Source organism: Bombina bombina, chromosome 4, assembly GCF_027579735.1.
Source record: "Bombina bombina isolate aBomBom1 chromosome 4, aBomBom1.pri, whole genome shotgun sequence".
NCBI lineage: Eukaryota > Metazoa > Chordata > Amphibia > Anura > Bombinatoridae > Bombina > Bombina bombina.
Window position 1 is genome coordinate 998,515,645 of NC_069502.1, and position 19,709 is coordinate 998,535,353.

General features: G+C 37.7%; 1 protein-coding gene across 5 annotated transcripts in view; it reads left to right on the top strand.

The window, feature by feature from the left end:
• Positions 1-19,709, top strand: part of EHBP1 (EH domain binding protein 1) — a 1,033,533-nt gene that overhangs the window by 971,737 nt on the left and 42,087 nt on the right. For all 5 annotated transcript variants that reach the window (XM_053712059.1, XM_053712060.1, XM_053712061.1 and 2 more), the window contains one exon: positions 17,095-17,168. In XM_053712059.1, coding sequence (XP_053568034.1) covers positions 17,095-17,168 — 74 coding nt within the window. The remainder of the gene's footprint in view (positions 1-17,094; positions 17,169-19,709) is intronic.

Genomic DNA, 19,709 nt, shown 5'->3' on the forward strand with positions numbered 1-19,709 from the left:
GTGACAGGTGTAAATTAATTTGTGCTCTAGACCAGTGTTTTTCAACCAGTGTGCCGTGGCACACTAGTGTGCCGTGAGAGATCCTCAGGTGTGCCACGGCAGACTGACAACAGTGTGACATATTTTTTAAACTTTGCTTGTTTTTTACTCCCAGTGCAGGGGTAGTTTGTAGGAGGCATGGCATAACAGCACAATACATACAGTATGTGTGTGTTTGTGTGTATGTATATATATATATATATATATATGCTGTATTAGGCTACAATGTGTGATTTTTTTTAAATTTTGGGATGGTGGTGTGCCACAGGATTTTTTAATGTAAAAAAGTGTGCCACGGCAAAAAAAAGGTTAAAAATCACTGCTCTAGACTCCCCAATTGGTAATGGTCACCATGTTTAAGTGTGAATTAGGCTCTCCAGCTTCTCTTGTGGAAGTGGAACAGTTAAATATTTTATGAGCATTTAATGTTGAGTTTAATTTCCCTTTAAATGGACATTAAACGGATTAGTACAAATACAGTAGCATAGTAACTACTTACCATGCTATTGTTTCTCCTCCTGTTCTTACAGCTGTCTTCAAAGTCATTCTCTTATTTTAATCCCTTACAAGTATTAATTAGTGAACCTTTGCTTCTTCACACTGGGCACCGCCATCTTGGAGCTTATATTTGTTATGTAACTTTTAAACTGTGCCACAAACTGCAAAAATGTAATACTTAGGCTCTCTATGTGAGCTAAACAGAAGTGCAAAAAGCCGGCAACATCACAGATCTGTGAAAGAGCACCGCTTCTGTCACAGGATACAGCAATGTGTATGCTACAAGATGGCAGCGCCCAGTATAAAATATAGAGCTTTACCAGCTGGCTCTATAATGAGTTAAAATAAGAGAACGGCTTTAAAGAGACCTGCAGGTACAGGGGGAAAAACCATAGCACAGTGAGTAGTAACCATCCTACTGTAGTTGTACCAGGCTGTTTAGTGTCCCTTTAATGTAAACTAAGCAATACTGTTCGATTTGAAAAGTTATAGAAAGGCCTGAAAATAGCCACTATTTCTGAAGCAGTGAAAAATTGCAACAGAGAAACAAGAAAGTAGGCATTTTTATGCTATATTTAGCATTGAATAGCCATCAACTGGTTTTAAGTATAGTAGTAGAAACGTTGGCCATATAGTGTGTGTAGCCATTTGGCAAACAACCATTCTTATTTTACTTTATTTATAAAGCCCCAACAAATTCTTAGTCAAATTATTAATCATGCTCGTATGACAATTACTTCTATAATTAAAACATTTTCAAGCATTTACAAATTCAGATACTCTATGAAGAATTTCAATTTTAAGGGATTCTGTCACATTTGGTAATACAAGTTTTTTTCTAATGAATTATGAAACGTCTGCTATATGTTGCTACAGGGACAAATCCCCAAATGCGGAATTCTAAAATACAAACTTATGCTGAAATACAAACTTTTTAATTAATATATATATTTTTTTAAATAAAATGATTAAAAATTACTATTTCCCTACCTGTCACAATCTCTCTGCCTGTGTTTTTCGTTTTGGGTTATGTGTTCTAAAATGCAAATAATAGTCTATATGTATTTAAAACAACACATATTACCTTTCTGATTACAGTACTGTACTATCTTTCTAAGGGTACAAAAGTAATACAAATAATATTAAACTACCTTTAGGTTGCATGTATAAGCTGTATGATGACATGTAAATATTGCCTAAATGACATAATATATCATTGTTTACACTTAGTTCCATCCTCTCTCCAAACTGTCCCATTTTACAGATGTTCCAAAATACAAACCTTTTCCAGTCCCAAAAATTTGGATAAAGGGTTTTCTAATAGTTTTTATTTCCTAAGATATCGTGAGTCCACTACGTAATCAATTACTGTTGGGAATATCACTCCTGGCCAGCAGGAGTAGGCAAAGAGCACCACAGTCAAACTGTTATTATCTTTGCCTTGGTGCATGGAGGAGGTGAGGTTTTAGTGTCTGAAGAAAATTGGAATTATTTCACTTCAATGAAGATTTTATTATTTTAGAAAGCTAGAGTAGGTTTACTCTGATCTTCCCTTTTTAAGATTGGGTCTAGCTGTACTCCACATTAGTCTCTTCAGTAGAGCAGTGGTGGCTTTAAAGCAGTTAGGAACTTGTAAAGTGGACTTCACTGCGTTTTCCTAACACGTTGCTGCCCTGATATAGAAAGCCAGAGTAGGTTTGCTCTGGTCTTTCTTTTTCCACAGGTCCCTGAAAGTGGCGTCCTTCCATACCGTGAGAGCTGTCTTCCTGCGGACAGCTGGAGATGCAGGTAGGTGCCTTTTGTCCTTTGGGGGTCTGAAGGAGGCTGGTACTTAAAGGGTTAACCTTTGGATAATGTTTAGGCTGCATCCCTTTGGGGACTAGTATCCTTGGCTCAGGAGCGTATTCAGGCATTGGCGGGCACTAGGTAGCATGTGAACTAGAGACATGGGGTTAACTTCCTTTATGAATAGGAAGAGTTAGCTCCATTTTGTTGGCCAGTATTAAAATCAAAGTGCTGAAATAAGAACTTTATTTCTCGTTGGCCTTTTCTTTTTAAAAGTGTTGGGATAACTTTTTAATAAAGAAAGATAAGAGGAGCTTTACGTTTTTGAGTGTCAGGTCCGTATTTGAGCGGGTCACAATTCATTGCATGTATATCGCAATTCTGAGATATTTTGCCGCTGCGCAACTAGCAACAGAAAGCCCTCTATTTACCCTGCTCTTCTCTTCTGGTCTAAAGCGTGCGGTTCATATAACCAGTCGCAGCTTTTCAGACCGGTCATGTGAGCGCATCAGTCCATTCTGAGTGAGAATCCTGAACGGTTGCAAGCAGGTTATTCTACAGATTTTGGAATCGTTCCTCCTATTGTTTTGTGTTTGGCAGGTAGGCACCTCAGTCTGGTGGCTGAGGTGTAGGGGTCCAATAGTTTTTGTTAATAAAGTTTAAAGACAAAAATGTTGCATTTTTCTTGCTGCCTAATGGTTGGACTGAAACAAGGGCTGGAAATAAAGCATTTTTTCTCACTTGCAGGTCTCTTAAAGGGACAGTTACTTAAAACATATTTTTAATTTGAGCAGGATGCTGTGCCTATGGACAGATGTCATATTTGTCTGAATAAACAAATTGTAGCGCCTTGCCATTTTCTTTCTCTTGCATAGAGAAGATTTAAAATAAAATAAAAAAATAAATAAAGATAAATTAATTATTTCTGAGCCAACAGTCTCTCAGGATGATGCTGTTCAGGCAATGCCACAGTTTTATCCTCAGACATCCCAAGCCTTAATGGTGTCACATGCAGTGCCCTGCGGTTCCTCTCAATCTCCTGGAGTGGTTTATTTGCAAGCAGAGATTGCTGCCCAGGTATCCTCTGCGGCATTAGCTGCCATTCCCATGCTACAGGGTAAACGCAAGAGGAAATTTAGAGATTCAGATAGTAGGGTTTCTGCTCCGACTTCTGCTAACCAAGTTACCCTTTCTCATAAGTCTGGAAGATACGTCGGTAGCCTCTGAGGGTGAAATCTCAGATTCGGACAGTATAATTCCTCCATCTGATGCTAAAGTTGTATCCTTAAGATTTAAGCTTGAATACCTCTGTGTACTGTTAAAGGAGGTTTTGGCTGCTCTTGACGACTCAGATACTCCTACCATTGTTTACCCTAGGAAATCTGACAAGCTTAATAAATATTTTGATGTTCCTTTCTCTGTGGAGGTTTTTCCTGTGCCAGACAGTGCCACGGAGATTATAGCAAAGGAATGGGAGAGGCCTGGGATTCCTTTTTCCCTGTCTCCTGGCTTTAAGAAGATGTTTTCTGTTGCTGACTTTATTAAGGAGTTGTGGCAAACGGTGCCTAAAGTAGAAGGGGCAATTTCTACTCTGGCTAAGAGAACTACTATACCTATTGAGGACAGCAGCTCCTTTAAGGATCCAATGGACAAAAAGCTGGAGGCTTATTTGAAGAAAATGTATGTTCATCAAGGTCTCCAATGGCAATCTGCAGTGTGTATTGCCATTGTGACAAGTGCTGCAGCCTATTGGTTCGACGCCTTGTCTGAGTCTCTTTAGGTAGAGACTCCTTTAAAGGAAATACAAGAAAATATTAAGGCTCTTAAGTTGGCCAATTCCTTTATTACTGATGCTTCCTTGCAGGTCATTAAATTGGGAGCCAAACTATCTGGTTTTGCTGTGCTAGCGCGCAGAGCATTGTGGTTGAAATCTTGGTCAGCTGATGTTTTCTCTAAGTCTAAGCTTCTGGCGATTCCTTGCAATGGTAAGACCTTTTTTGGACCCAGGCTGACAGAAATTATTTCTGATATTACGGGTGGAAAAGGGTCTTTTCCTCCCACAAAACGAGAAAAATAGGCCAAAAGGACATCAGAGTAATTTTTGTTCCTTTCATAGCTCAAGAGAAAAGTCTTCTCCTTCTTCTTCCAAGCAGGAACTGTCCAAGTCTTCTTGGAAGTCCAGCCAGTCTTGGAACAAGGGGAAGCAATCAAAGAAACCCGCAGCTGACTCTAAATCAGCATGAAGGGTTTGCCCCTGATCCGGGAGCAGATCAAGTGGGGGCAAACTTTCACAGTTTTCTCAAGCATGGATATGAGATGTCACAGACCCCTGGGCTGTGGACATAGTATCTCAGGGTTGCATTAAGACATTTACTCCCAGGGGCAGATTCCTCCTCTCAAGATTATCTACAGACCAAATAAAAAGAGAGACGTTCTTGAAATGTGTTCAGGATCTTTCCTCCCTGGGAGTGATTGTTCCTGTGCCAGTTCAGGAACAGGGTCTTAGTTTCTATTCCAATCTGCTCATAGTTCCTAAAAAAGAGGGAACTTTTCGACATTACCTGAAATGTCTAAACAAGTTTCTCAGAGTACCGTCCTTCAAGATGGATACTATTCGCTCCATTCTTCCTCTAGTGCAAGAGGGTCAGTTCATGATGACTATAGACCTAAAGGATGCATACCTTCATGTTCTTATTTACAGGGATCATCACACATTTCTGAGATTTACCTTTCTGGACAAACACTTTTGACCTTGCCACAGCTCCCAGAATTTTCTCAAAGGTTCTGGGAGTTCTTTTGGCAGTGATCCGGTCCCAAGGATTTGAAGTGGCGCCCTACCTGGACAATATATTGGTTCAGGCTCCATCTTTTCAACAAACAAAATCTCACACTGAGATCTTATTGTCTTTTCGAAGTTAAACGGATGGAAAGTGAATCTGGGAAAGAGCTCCCTTGTTCCAGCTACAAGGGTAGTCTTTTTATGGACTATAATAGATTCCATATCTATGAAAGATTTTCTGACGGAGGCCAGTAGAGACAAAATACTTTCCACTTGCCTCTCTCTACAGTCTACTGTTCGAACATCAGTGGCTCAATGTATGGAGGTAGTAGGTCTGATGGTGGCCTCCATGGACATCATTCCCTTTCCTCGTTTCCATTTGAGAGCTCTGCAGTTGTGCATGCTCATACAATGGAGCGGGGATCATGCAGATCTGTCTCAGAGGATAGATCTAGATCAGTCGACAAGAGACTCTCTCCCATGGTGGCTTTCTCAGGAACATTTGTCTCAGGGCACATGCTATTGGAGACCTTCCTGGGTGATTGTGATCACGGATGACAGCCTGCTGGGCTGGGGAGCAGTCTGGGACTTGTTTAAGGTGCAGGGACTTTGGACTCGCGAGGAGTCTGCTCTCCCCATCAATTTCTTAGAGTTGAGAGTGATTTACAATGCTTTGATGGCTTGGCCTCAGTTGTCCTTAGCCCAGTTTATCAGGTTCCAGTCAGACAGCATTACCTTGGTGGCTTACATCAACCACCAGGGTGGAACTCGGAGTTCCTTAGCCATGAAGGAAGTGGCTCGAATTATTCAGTGAGCGGAAGCTTACAATTGTTGTCTATCTGCCATCCACAGGAGCAGACAGACTTTTTATCCCGGGGAGTGGGAACTCCGTCTGGAGGTGTTCTCCAATGTACACCTCAATTGAGGGGTGCCGGAGTTGGATCTGATGGCATCTCGTCAAAATGCCAAGCTTCCAAGGTACCTTTTTCCTCCGTTTGCTCTCCTTCCACGAGTCATTGCTCGTATCAAACAGGAGGGAGCATCAGTGATTCTAATAGCCCCTGCATGGCCTCGCAGGATCTGGTATACAGACCTAGTGGAGGTGTCATTTCTCCCACCTTGGAGACTGCCTCTGAGGAAGGACTTCCTGAGTCAGTGTCCTTTCCTTAATCCAGATCTTGTTTCTTCTTTGAAGCTAACTGCTTGGAGATTGGATGCTTAGTTCTGTCTAAGTGTGGTTTTTCTGAGTTGGTCATTGAGACCATGATTCAGGCTCGCAAGCCTGTTACGAGAAAGATTTACCATAAGATATGGCGTAAATATCTTTATTGGTGTGAATCCAAGGGCTACTCTTGGAGTAGGGTCAGGATTCCTTGGATTTTGTTTTTTCTCCAGGAAGGTCTTAAGATAGGTTTGTCAGTCAGTATCCTGAAGGGTCAGATTTCTGCATTATCTGTTTTGTTACATAAGCGTCTGGCGGACATGCCAGATGTGCAATCTTTTTTTTTTGTCAGGCCTTGGTCAGAATCAGGCCTGTGTTTAAGTCTGTTACTCCTCCTTGGAGCCTTAACCTTGTTCTTAAACAAAGCCCAAACCACAGGTGAAACGTGTAGAAGCTGAAGCTGTTTACCTGCATACACTTTCTTTTTTAATTTACTAGGTACCTGCATTTACTAGTACGTGCATGATACACGCTAAGAGCAGGTGTTCTTGTTTGTTCTTTATTCAACTATTCAACAAATCATCTGATCACACTGAGGTTCCATTGCGGCAATTATTTCGGCAACACTTGGAGGACCGGAGCACTGGGATTTAAGCTGAAAATTGGAAGCCACTGATCTGGAGGAAGAGGGGTGAGTGAGATCGCTATATCGATCTCCAGTAGGCAAGCGTTAACCCATGGTACATTTTGTTTTCCTAATTTGAAGAGCACTGAGACTCAGAAAGTGCACTGAATCATATTGAACTTTTAGCTTGTGAACTTTTAGCTCATATACGGAGTGTCTGTGACTTATAAACGCAGCTAGAAGCTGTTGATACACAGTTTATTCTGGTCACATTGGGAATACAGTATCTATGTGAAAATATCGATACAAAAACGGCAGATCTTTACAACAAATTACAACAGACCTCAATATTGTACTATCTGTGGATAAATATTTTGACTAAATGTCTTTGAATAAATGTGTGTTTTTTACTTTTAGCTCTATAGCGCCCTCCATTTTTTTCCTTTGAGAAGTATTATTTGTTTGGCTTATAAGACTGCTGGCCAGCAGCCTCCTGAGAGAATTACAGCTCATTCCACTAGGACTGTCTCCTCTTCTTGGGCTTTTCAAAATGAAGCTTCTGTGGAGCAGATTTGCAAGGCTGCAACTTGGTCTTCTCGGCAAACTTTTTCCAAATTTTCCAAATTTGATACTTTTGCCTCGGCTAAGGCTTCTTTTGGGAGAAAGGTTCTTCAAGCGGTGGTGTCTTCTGTTTAGGTCTACCTGTCTTGTCTCTCCCTAGTCATCTGTGTCCTCTAGCTTGGGTATTGGTTCCCAACAGTAATTGATGACATTGTGGACTCACGTCATGGACTCACCATATGTATACTTACCTGATAAATTTCTTTCCGGATATGGTGAGTCCACGACCCCGCCCTTTTTTTATTTTAAGACAGTTATTTTTTTAACTAAACTTCAGGCACCTCTACACCTTTGTGTTACTCCTTTTTCTCCATTACCCTTCGGTCGAATGACTGGGGTTTGCTTGACTGTGGTGCTCTTTGCCTCCTCCTGCTGGCCAGTAGTGATATTCCCAACAGTAAAGGACGTTGTGGACTTACAATATCCGGAAAGAAAGAAATTCATCAGGTAAGCATAAATTTAGTTTTTTTCTAATTAAAATTATTTGAGATTTGAAGCATTTTTATTTGTGTGCTTATGTATAATCCCAGCTGCCTGTTATAAATATACATATGTAGATGTTTGAACATTTGCATGCTAATATAAGTGAAGACCTTTTTGATTGCAAGATAAACAAATTAAAGGTTTATTAAACCCAATTTTTTTCTTTCATGATTAAGATAGAGCATGCAATTTCAAGCAACTTTCTAATTTACTCCTATTATAATTTTTTCATTCTCTTGGTATCTTTATTTGAAATGTAGCCACCAAAAAGCAAGCGCTACCCAGGTGCTGAACAAAAAAAGTCCGGCTCCTAAGCTTACATTCCTGCTTTTTCAAATAAAGATACCAAGAGAATAAAGAAAACATAAAATAGGATTAAATTAGAAAGTTGCTTAAAATGGCATGCTCTATCTGAATCATGAGAAAAAAATGTGGGTTTCATATACCTTTAGTATACTTTGCTTTTTATTGTATATGTTATTGTCAACAGAAAATATCTAGTATAAATAAGAGTACTGTTTATTGTCTCTACCAGGAGAAGAAATTGCTCCACAAGAGATGTGACTGGTCCAGTTTAAAGGGACAGTGTACACCAATTTTGATATAACTGCATGTAATAGACACTACTATAAAGAAGAATATGCTCAGATACTGATCTAAAAATCCAGTATAAAACCTTTTAAAAACTTACTTAGAAGCCCACAGTTTTGTACTGTTGATGAGGTATGGCTGGTACACCCAGTGAAAGGGTCTGGGAAACCTGGAAGAGCACACACTCCCCTCCCCCTCCCCTGCATATGAAAAGACAGAATACAGAAACAGAAGAAAGCAGGAAATCTGTAGACGTCAGTCTACATCTGATACTTTGGGGCTTGGTTATGAGTATGAAAATCATAACAATGTTATTAAAAATAAGCTAAAGTATACATTGTTACAAAAACACTTCCAGGTGCGCTATATAAATGGATTATCTACAAAACATTTATGCAAAGAAAAATCTAATGTACAATATCCCTTTAGTGAATTTACCTTATCCTTGCAAATAGTAGTTTAGGTTTAAAAAGTTGTTCTAAAATCCGGCTTTCACTTTTGTGAAGTTTTCTGCATTATCCTTTTATGGATTATTTAACTAGAAATATAGTATTGGTTATAGCTTTAATAGGATGTTGCGATATATTTTTCAGTTAATGTTTTAGGTGATATGGAACACCCATATTTGTAACTATAAATTTGAAAGTGCATGTTCTAATCAGTACAAAAACATCCATGATGACAGGCGAAGTAATGAATAAATCATCTTTGCCTGTTGTTCTAATCTACCAACATGGCTCCATGTAAACAAAGTCTCCCCAATAATTAATGTAACCCAAAATTTTTAGGATCCATCGACTGAACATATGGTAATAGTGTAGGTGATTTCAGTGTATAGCCAAGTAAATAGATGTACTTAGCACTTTTTGGGAAATTCTAGACACCTTCAAAGACTACTTCCAAGATCTGGTGGAATGAAAATTACTATGAAAGATGCCCTTGGGGTAAAAGGGGAGAGGCTGGCATATGTTTTCTCAACCTTTTTCCTAAATGGGCTACATGCAGAGAGACTTTTGATTATCAGACTCTAGAATACAATTGACAGCATGCACACACACATGGTGGTTGTCTTCAATACATATATATCCATATGAAGAAATCCAGTGATAGACCAGATGGCCTGGGAACATGAAACTGATCATGTTTATTTACAAATACTACTTGTATGTATCAGAAAAACCAAGGGACAGTGTGCAATACTTAACCAGAAATGTTGCCTTCAAGGGCTTAGAAACTCAGTGGAATAGAATGAAAAAGCAGGGTATGTTGAAAACGTATGCACAAAACTCTTAATTCCATATACATTTTTTATGTGTTAGAAACACAGTTATATAATTAATAATATGTTGAATGTTATAAATCAGTTACAGGAAACCAGTAACGTGCCGTGAGGTCAGTGGCGGTGGAGGCACTGGCTAGTATCAGAGTGCTGAGATATTAGATATACTATAAAATGATACACACAGAGGGACACAGACAAACTCACAGGGACACACATACACAGTGGCACTTAGTACAAAAACATAATATTTATTTTTATTTGTATTTAATATTTAAACACAGCAAATGTATACCTGATGCAGGCAATATGTAAGCTTACCAAATGGGAGCATGGATTGCTATGCAAAAAAGTGTATTCTTTTTTACGTAATTTGCAGCCTTTTAAGCTATGAATAGTTCTATAGATCTATTAACATGGAGTAACATAAAGTACCACAGCGCAGATGGGCTCTTAACCTGAGGGAAGGATAGGGAGATGGTCTGGAGAGTGGAGCATAGAGAGAGGGACAGTTTCCCAAGACCCACAGCCCCTTACCTGCAGACTGGATGAAGTTTGCCCCGGAGCCTGAGATCTGAGTCAAGTAAGCCGTGCTGCTGGGGCTGGGAGTGGCAGGTTCGAGCTGCAATTAGGGTTGATACCTTTAGTTCAGGCCAAACCTGAAACTCTTAAGCTGCGTACAGCACAGTAAATATGAGACACATTAAGTATAAAAACATCTATAGATTACACCTTATTCTATCCTCATTTATTTTGTGTTACATGTAAACTGCAGAAAAGTGTGGGAGTTAGGTTGGATAGGTGGGCCTGCTAGAAGGCCTGGCCAAATCGCAGTTGTGACGTCTGTAGTTACTCACACTCACCAGTTTAAAAAAATCACTAACAGAAATATTGATATATTATAAGGCATCACAAATACTCAAATTTGCAGTCATATCAGTACTCATGTGTTCACCTCTTTAAAGTTGCCAAGATAATATTTACAACCCATGGTACCTATATACTATTTATAGGCTTTGTTGGTATCTAAACAAGCACTGTGTAAAATGCAGCAAATGCAGACAATTTGTATGTTTTAGGTATTAAATAAATACATTACTTAAATAATTTCAGTAGAAGCTTCACTCATGCAACCAAAAGTTAAACAAAAGTGTCTAAAAATCATTTGCACATTTTATCATTAACATGGGCAAAAATTAAATATCTTACATTTTCTCTGTAGCTAAGTATAAAGTAATACTTTATAGGCTTTTGTAGGATATAAGCAATCACTGTGTAGAATGCATCAAAACCAGGCAATTTGCAAGATTTTGAGATAATTTATTGCAAAAACAAGCAAAAATACTGCACCTTTCAGAATAAATGTTAAAATTAGAAAACCAAGTAAAAATAAGGGGGGGGGGGGGGTGAGGCTGACAGTATTAATGTACAGAGATATTCCTATGCTGAAATGTCATATCAGCAACAACTGTAATAAATAAATTAAATAATTTCAATAATAAAAGTTCAAACAATAGTGTCTAATCACACTAAGCATTATTAGTATATCATGTCATTAATCTGGCTGAAAAATAATTAAATAATAATTATTGAGCTACAGCATGTTCTAATGTTGAAGTTTTTCATTTTCAGAAGTCAAATTACATGTTGTTCTAATAATACTCAGCATGAGTATTATATATATATATATATATATATATATATATATATATATATATACATACACATACACTCACTGACCACTTTATTATGTACACCTGTTCAATTGCTTGATAACACAAATTGCTAATCAGCCAATCACATGGTAGCAACTTTTAGGCATTTAGACGTGGTGAAGATGACTGCTGATCTACTGGGATTTTCACGCAAAACCATCTCTAGGGTTTACAGATGATGGTCCGAAAAAGAGAAAATATCCAGTGAGTGACAGTTGTGTGGACAAAAAATGCCTTGTTGATATCAGAGGTCAGAGGAGAATGGGCAGACTGGTTCGAGATGATAGAAAGGCAACAGTAACTCAAATAACCACTCGTTAAAACTAAGGTATGCAGAATACCATCTCTGAATGCACAACACGTCGGACCTTGAAGCAGATGGGCTACAGCAGCAGATGACCACACCGGGTGCCACTCCTGCAGGAAACTGAGGCTACAATTCACGCAGGCTCACCAAAATTGGACAATAGAAGATTGGAAAAACGTTGCCTGGTCTGATGAGTCTCGATTTCAGCTGCGACATTCAGTTGGTAGGGTCAAAATTTGGTGTAAACAACATGAAAGCATGGATCCATCCTGCCTTTTATCAACGGTTCAGGCTGGTGGTGGTGGTGTAATGGTGTGGTAGATATTTTCTTGGCACACTTTGGACCCCTTAGTATCAATTGAGCATTGATTAAGCGCCACGGCCTACCTGAGTATTGTTGCTGGCCATGTGCACCCCTTTCTGATGGCTACTTCCAGCAGGATAATGCACCATGTCACAAAGCTCAATTAATCTCAAACTGGTTTCTTGAACATTACAATTAGTTCACTGTACTCTAATGGCCTCCACAGTCACCAGATCTCAATCTAATAGAGCAGCAGTCGCCAACCAGTGGTGGTCCACAAGAAGATGTTGGTGGTCCTTGACACCATCAAGCAGGAATTAATCTCCTCTGATAGTGTTACTGCGCAACTAGTGTAGCTAGATTGCTTCCATTCTAAAGCCAGCAGAGGTTGGTATAGTCTTGGCTTGAAATTCTGATATAAACTTAATTTATGACTTCGATGTCTGTCCATGATCATAAGTAGTTTTGAATAATTCCTAACTAGGGAGGTAACTTGGAAGTCTTGTGGTCCTTTTAAACATTCTTTTTCCCCCCACTTTCTGCCTCTCTGTTTCCAGCTCAAAAGTTGGCACTCAGCCATCATCTGTCATTTGGAAGTATTCTCTCAGGTCTGTCATTCAGTTAGTTAATTCCAAAAAGTTATTCTTAAAAATGTGTAAATATATACATAATGTAAACTTAGCTATGGTTATACTAGTTATGTACAGTATGTGTGTGTGTGTAAAAAAAAAAAAATCATGTTAGTGGTGCATGGGATTCAAAATTGTGAGTTTAGTGGTCCCTGAGGTCCAAAAGGTTGGTGACCCCTGTAATAGAGCACCTTTGGGATGTGGTGAAACTGGAGATTCACATCAAGGATGTGCAGCTGACAAATCTGCAGCAACTACGTGATGCTATAATGGCAATATGGACCAAAATGTCTGAGGAATGTTTCCAACACCTTGTTGAATCTATGCCACGAAGAAGTAAGGCATTTCTGAAGGCAAAAGTGTGTCCAACCCAGTACTAGCAAGGTGTACCTAATAAAGTGGCCGGTGAGTATGTGTTTATATATATATATATATATATATATATATATATACATACACACACACACACGATACTAACAACACAGATGCTCCAAATATTTAATAACATAACATATAGATATTATGTTTACATAAACCTCACTTTTTAACCTAATCCACACTTTGTAAAAAAATAAATTAAAAAAAAAGGAGTAGAGTAATTTTAGTAATTACAATAACTGCCGAGAGTACAATACCTGTCTCTTAAAAGCTTACATACTGCATTCTTGTCAGGGAGACCTGAACTGTAGAGGAGAAATTGCTGTTCTGTCACATGGATTACATGTCACAAGCTAGTTCCCATCCAGAGAAATGACCTACTGACTGTCAGAAAAATACAGTCTTAGACTCAAGGCTCTCGCCTTAATGAGGCAGTTGTGTTAGCTGCCTTCCCTGGAGCTGTTTTATGATTGGCCTAATCATGAATGTGACACATAACCTGTCAGACGATGGACGGGTGCTCCATCCAGCACATTCAGAGCTGTTGTGCAATCAAGGTATGCTGAGCTCATCACTGCTTCTCTCCTTTAATGCAGTGAAGCTGCATGTCTGTGCTGGAAACCTGTATAATTCAAAGTGGCATACTGTACTTTAATCTTTTAAATTGAAAACACAGTGTAGATTATCTAGGAAAGACCAAATGGAGACAGAATGTAGGTGAATTGTGGGCTATATAATACTTTTTCTTTCTGGAGGCAAGACATTGTTTCGTGCTCTAGAGAAAGGGTGAGGGCCACAATGGAAAGCTACTGCTATGAATGATCAGATGCCCCCTTTCTTGACAGTGAATAGAAATCAAGTGGATACGAAAGTCATTGATAAATCTATTCTAGAGAAAGTTGGTGAAAACGCTCAAGATGCAGATGATACATTTTCTTCCTCTATTGGCATAACCTCAATTTTCATGATTATGGAAATATTATCTTCATAGAAATAACCAGATAGAATAATCTAAAAAAACAAGAGAAGACAGATGCGCCACATGGCCCAATATTGTTTGGTCCAAATATGTATTTGATAGATGTACAAAGATTGAACTCACATTTGTTTAAGCACCTCAGTTAGTGCTATAAAGACAGTCTGGGATCTCTTACAGTCACCCAGGGGACCAACCTCCGGTAATAGTAAGATGTCTGTATCAAAACGACATAAGAGACATAGGTGCCTATATGGCCTAGTATTGTCTTGACACAGTGAGCAATGTAATAAGATAGAATGGTACTCACAATAGTTGTAGCATCTACTTTGATGCTATAGAGGCAGGATGGGATCAATATAGTCACCCACCAGACTTGAACACAGGCCCAATGGATATAGATGGAAGTCAGGACCACCAGTAGTCAGGAATACTCAGGATAAGATAACCCCTCTCAGTCAAAGGGATAGCAGGCAGGCAAACAAAATAGTAGCAAGTGTTCAGGATATTAAAAAAGTTTTATTAAAATAGTAAAAACAAGGCAACGCGTTTCTCAGCTACAAGCTGTTTCATCAGATGAAGCCTGATGAAACAGCTTGTAGCTGAGAAACGCGTTGCCTTGTTTTTACTATTTGTTTTTACTATTCTCAGCTACAAGCTGTTTCATCAGATGAAGCCTGATGAAACAGCTTGTAGCTGAGAAACGCGTTGCCTTGTTTTTACTATTTTAATAAAACTTTTGTAATATCCTGAACACTTGCTACTATTTTTTTTGCCTGCCTGCTATCCCTTTGACTGAGAGGGGTTATCTTATCCTGAGTATTCCTGACTACTGGTGGTCCTGACTTCCATCTATATCCATTGGGCCTGTGTTCAAGTCTGGTGGGTGACTATATTGATCCCATCCTGCCTCTATAGCATCAAAGGAGATGCTACAACTAATGTGAGTACCATTCTATCTTATTACATTGCTCACTGTGTCAAGACAATACTAGGCCATATAGGCACCTATGTCTCTTATGTCGTTTTGATACAGACATCTTACTATTACCGGAGGTTGGTCCCCTGGGTGACTGTAAGAGATCCCAGACTGTCTTTATAGCACTAACTGAGGTGCTTAAACAAATGTGAGTTCAATCTTTGTACATCTATCAAATACATATTTGGACCAAACAATATTGGGCCATGTGGCGCATCTGTCTTCTCTTGTTTTTTTAGATTGCTGCTTTGGATCCCGGCCTGGATCTCCACAGATAGCTGCCTGATCATCATCTCAGTGACTCTTCATTATATACCAATAGAGACTTTTTTCAATATATGATTTTATATTACAGTGCACTTCTCAATCAAATGTACACATCATATTGAGAGGTTGCATACTTAGGTCTTATTACCTGTTTAATATTATTGTTACCTATATATCTGTGTCTTTCTCCTAGGAGGTTGTGCTATATATTTATTATATCTAGGTCTATTCACCTGTATAATATTATCATTGTATACCACTCTAACTTTATCTTTCTCCTAGGAGGTTGTGCTTTATATTTATATTTATTATATCTATATCCCTATTCATGCCCACTATTGATAGAATAGATTACTGTCTTTTACAATAAGCATTTTATCTTTCTCTTATGAGGTTGTTGGATATATATATATATATATATATATATATATATATATATATATATATTTTATATCTTGCCTATATTGACGGCTATAGCGAACTGACTAAATCACTTCTATAGTTGTTAGGAATATAGAGTATCCTCTATTAGGGCGCCCCCTCCTCTGTTTCCTTGTTCCAGATAGAATAATATCAGAGTTACCTATCCATTGTCTTGATCTTTGTAGTATTTAATCAAGATAAAGTATTGATGCCTATTCTAGAATTACTACCAAATGTGGTTTCATATGAAACAGAATGTGGCTCAGAATTGTTTTCTTATGCCAATAATTTAAGGTCAGATTTAGACCCCAGTATCCTTAGACAAAAGTTAATTAGGCACTCATGCTTTTTAACCCAAATGTGCCTAGTGAATTTGTCATTTAAAACTGAAGATGCTTAGTACCAAAGCTTACTACATGAGTGAAGCACCCCAGTTGGTGCTCAAACAAGCTTGGTTTGTTAGCAGTCCCCCAGCTGACTGGCCCCCTGTTGTACTACATGGACTAAATCACTGACTACAGATCAGGTTGGGGATATAAAAGAAAACAGTTCCAGTTGGTATGAAAGCCTTATATTCCTTTATTTCAATTTATTTAAACAACAATATTACAACGCATTTCTTGGCCTTTATTTCTTTGTGGTCATTTCATTCTCCCTAATATTTCATTTGGTAAATGGATAATCTACAAAACATATATGCAAAGAAAAATCTAGTGTACAATGTCCCTTTAAGTATATGAATAGTAATTTGTTTTTCTTATGACAGTTTGGTGTCTTCTAACAACTTTTAATTTTTTCTATAATGATCATTGGTCATTTTAATTGCTGTGAAAGATAACAAGACTGAGAAATATTAAGATAGATAGATATTTTAAAACTCACAAAAGTTATTTAATTTCCCAGTAAAGCACTAATATTGTCTACTGCTATAGAGAAAGTGGCTCTGCGGTTGTCATTGACATTTATTGGGAAGCTTTTTGGTTGGAGCTGTTAATTTATGTGCAATTTCTACAAAAAATGTGTCTTGCTGCTATGTGATTATTGGTAATTAGAGCAGCAGGGAGCACTAGTAAATGCTGGCAGACAGGGTGGGCTTCTAGAGCTGTGTATCACTTGTTTGCAGTAGCTTAATGCTGCAAATAAAGTCTGTTATGAGTCCCTGAAATCAATGTATTCTAAAAGTCCCTTTAAGTGTTTTAATGATTTAGTAATTAACATATTGACAAACTTTTCCCTCCCTCAATTTTCCTTTAGGGAAAAAGAACATGACCTAGAGAGACGATTTGAATTACTGAACAGAGAGTTGCGAGCCATGCTTGCAATAGAAGGTAAGAATTCACTAAAAACACAATCTTTTCATTTCTGTGCTCCAGGAAACATACATGAAAAATAAGACACTCCACAAGATTAATATTCTGCTATGAAGAGCTAACAAATGAAATTACTAGTCTCTTAGACTCAAATTTTACTTGTGAATTGGTAAGATTTTTAAAAGATAATAGGTAGAATTATACAACTGACAGAGAAGACATTTTTATTTGTTATAATCAGTTAGAGGAGGCATTTTTTATTTGTTATAATCAGATGTAGAATTTATATGCAAGTTGAATTTTTAGTAGAAAGATAAATAAAAAATATGGAAATATGAGAAGTAAAGGGACATTATACTGTAATATTTGTATATGATTTTTCAAAGACTTGTTATACAAGCTGAAGAGTATTTAAAGTATGGAAATTGTTTCTTTTAGGTTTATTTCTGTATTTGAAATAGCTGCATTGTTCTCAAGAACATGACCAGTGTTCTTTTAAGGGAAATTAAGTTGACAAAGGCCAACTTCAAGTTTCCATATTTTTAACGTTTCTCTACTTTTTTTTCATTTTTGAAAAAAAATATTCCCATATCCTTTGCACCATTTTGCAAAAGCAAAAAAATCTGCAATCCATGCATCTCGCCAGATTTGGTTTAAATTCTTCTAGAAACCAGCTAATGGTGACATAAGAGCAAAATATTTTTGTTGGTCAGCTAAACGGTGCCACTGGCAGGTAGCTGCAGGTAACAGGTTACATTTCAGATGCTTTCCAGTGTGTCGCTTTGATTACAGTGGTTGTATTTCATCGTATTTATAGGTTAATGTTTCTGCGCATGTGTTGTAAAAAAAAAAATATATTGTTGAATGTATTTTTAAAAAAAAATAATTTATAGAGAGATGTATCCTTTGCTTCTTTCACAAATGTACTGTGTAGGTGGGAACAAATAACAATTTTTTGCACAATGTTTATTTCATTTATTGTAGAATAAATATAAAAATAAAAAACAAAAATTCAAAAAAATTTGAATTTTTATATTTATTCTACAATAAATGTATGGACTTTTTTTGCACCTTTGCATAGTGCCTGCTACTTTTTCCTTTGAACATTTATTTGCGGAGTGGTTCACCCGTTTTTCGGCTGCGGCACTCCAGGAGTTAAAGCTTGGTTTTGGCGACGCTTTGGGATTTCAGGTTTGGGGGCGGTTGTGTGCTGGAGTTTTTGGGATTTTTGTGACCATGTGTTCCTATTGCTGATTTGTAGCAATGCAGCAAACACATGTGTTGATAGACCTAGTGCTTATTACAGCTGTACATTTTACAGCCTTAGGAAACTTTATTAAAGTCAGACACTTGTTTTTACTTACAAGTAGTACCATTTACAACATCTGTAACATTATAAGCCATCATTTCTCATTTAAAACAAACAAACAAAAAAAAAACAACACAGAATGCCTGTTTGCATTTGTTGCAGTGCAATAGTTAAATATGTCAGCTCTGTATTGACCTCTTAGACTGTCTTTTTGGCGATTTTAATTCTCCGTGTGATAAGGTACCTGATCTATAGTCAATCAATTGTAATTAGTTTTGGAGATGAGATAGAAGTTGGAAGATTTTAGGCAATAAAGTGTCAAAGGCAGTTTCAGAGGCACATGTAAATGATCACAAATCTTAATCAGTACCTGAGGGTTACGGGTACATACACACACTCTAACACACATTTTACTTCCTATGTCTCTGTGCTCATTATTGACTATGAATATGGCTATGTCTAAGTAAAAAATGGTTTGAATTGTTCTCCTTGCATATTTGTTATCTTAATTATTTTGGGTGGGAAGGCCATACAAAAATATGACACACACACATTTTTTTCATGGCAAAAAAAGCTTCTATTAACACCAGAGTTAGTTTTCATTTAAACATACAGATAAGTCTTTTTGTTTTTTTGTTTAAACCGCTGCTAAATATGACTGAGACTTCAACCAATAGGGGTATTCACCTCCTGATAAATATGCCCCTATTTCCAAAATAACCCAAAATTAAAAGTGAGTTGATCATAACCCTAAGTGGTATCCTAGGCTTTCTTTAATTGTGGTAGTTCACTTTTCCCTTCCATTCCCCCTAGAAGACTCATAAAGAATTGCCTCTGAAGTAATGTCCTTGTCTAACAAGTTCTTTATTCTTAAATTATATTAAATCCCTTATTATATTTGAATGTATTTGTCATATTGTTCCCATTTATTTTCCGTAGCAAGCTCTTTATATTCAGATCATTAAAGGGACAGTTTACTCAAAAAGGTTCTCCCCTTTAATTTGTTCCCAATGATTCACTTTACCTGCTGGAGTGTATTAAATTGTTTACAAGTATTTCCATTACCCTTATATTGGCCTTTGAAATAGTTGATTTAGCCTGTGGTATCCCCACCTATCCTGAAAGTTTTTGGCCTCAAGGCCAAGCTGTGTAAACACAGTCGGCAGAAGAAATTACACTCCCAGTGGGGTATGGAAGAGATAAGGTAATAGATTGTTAATTTTCCATTGTTCTCTCCAAGTATTGGTGAT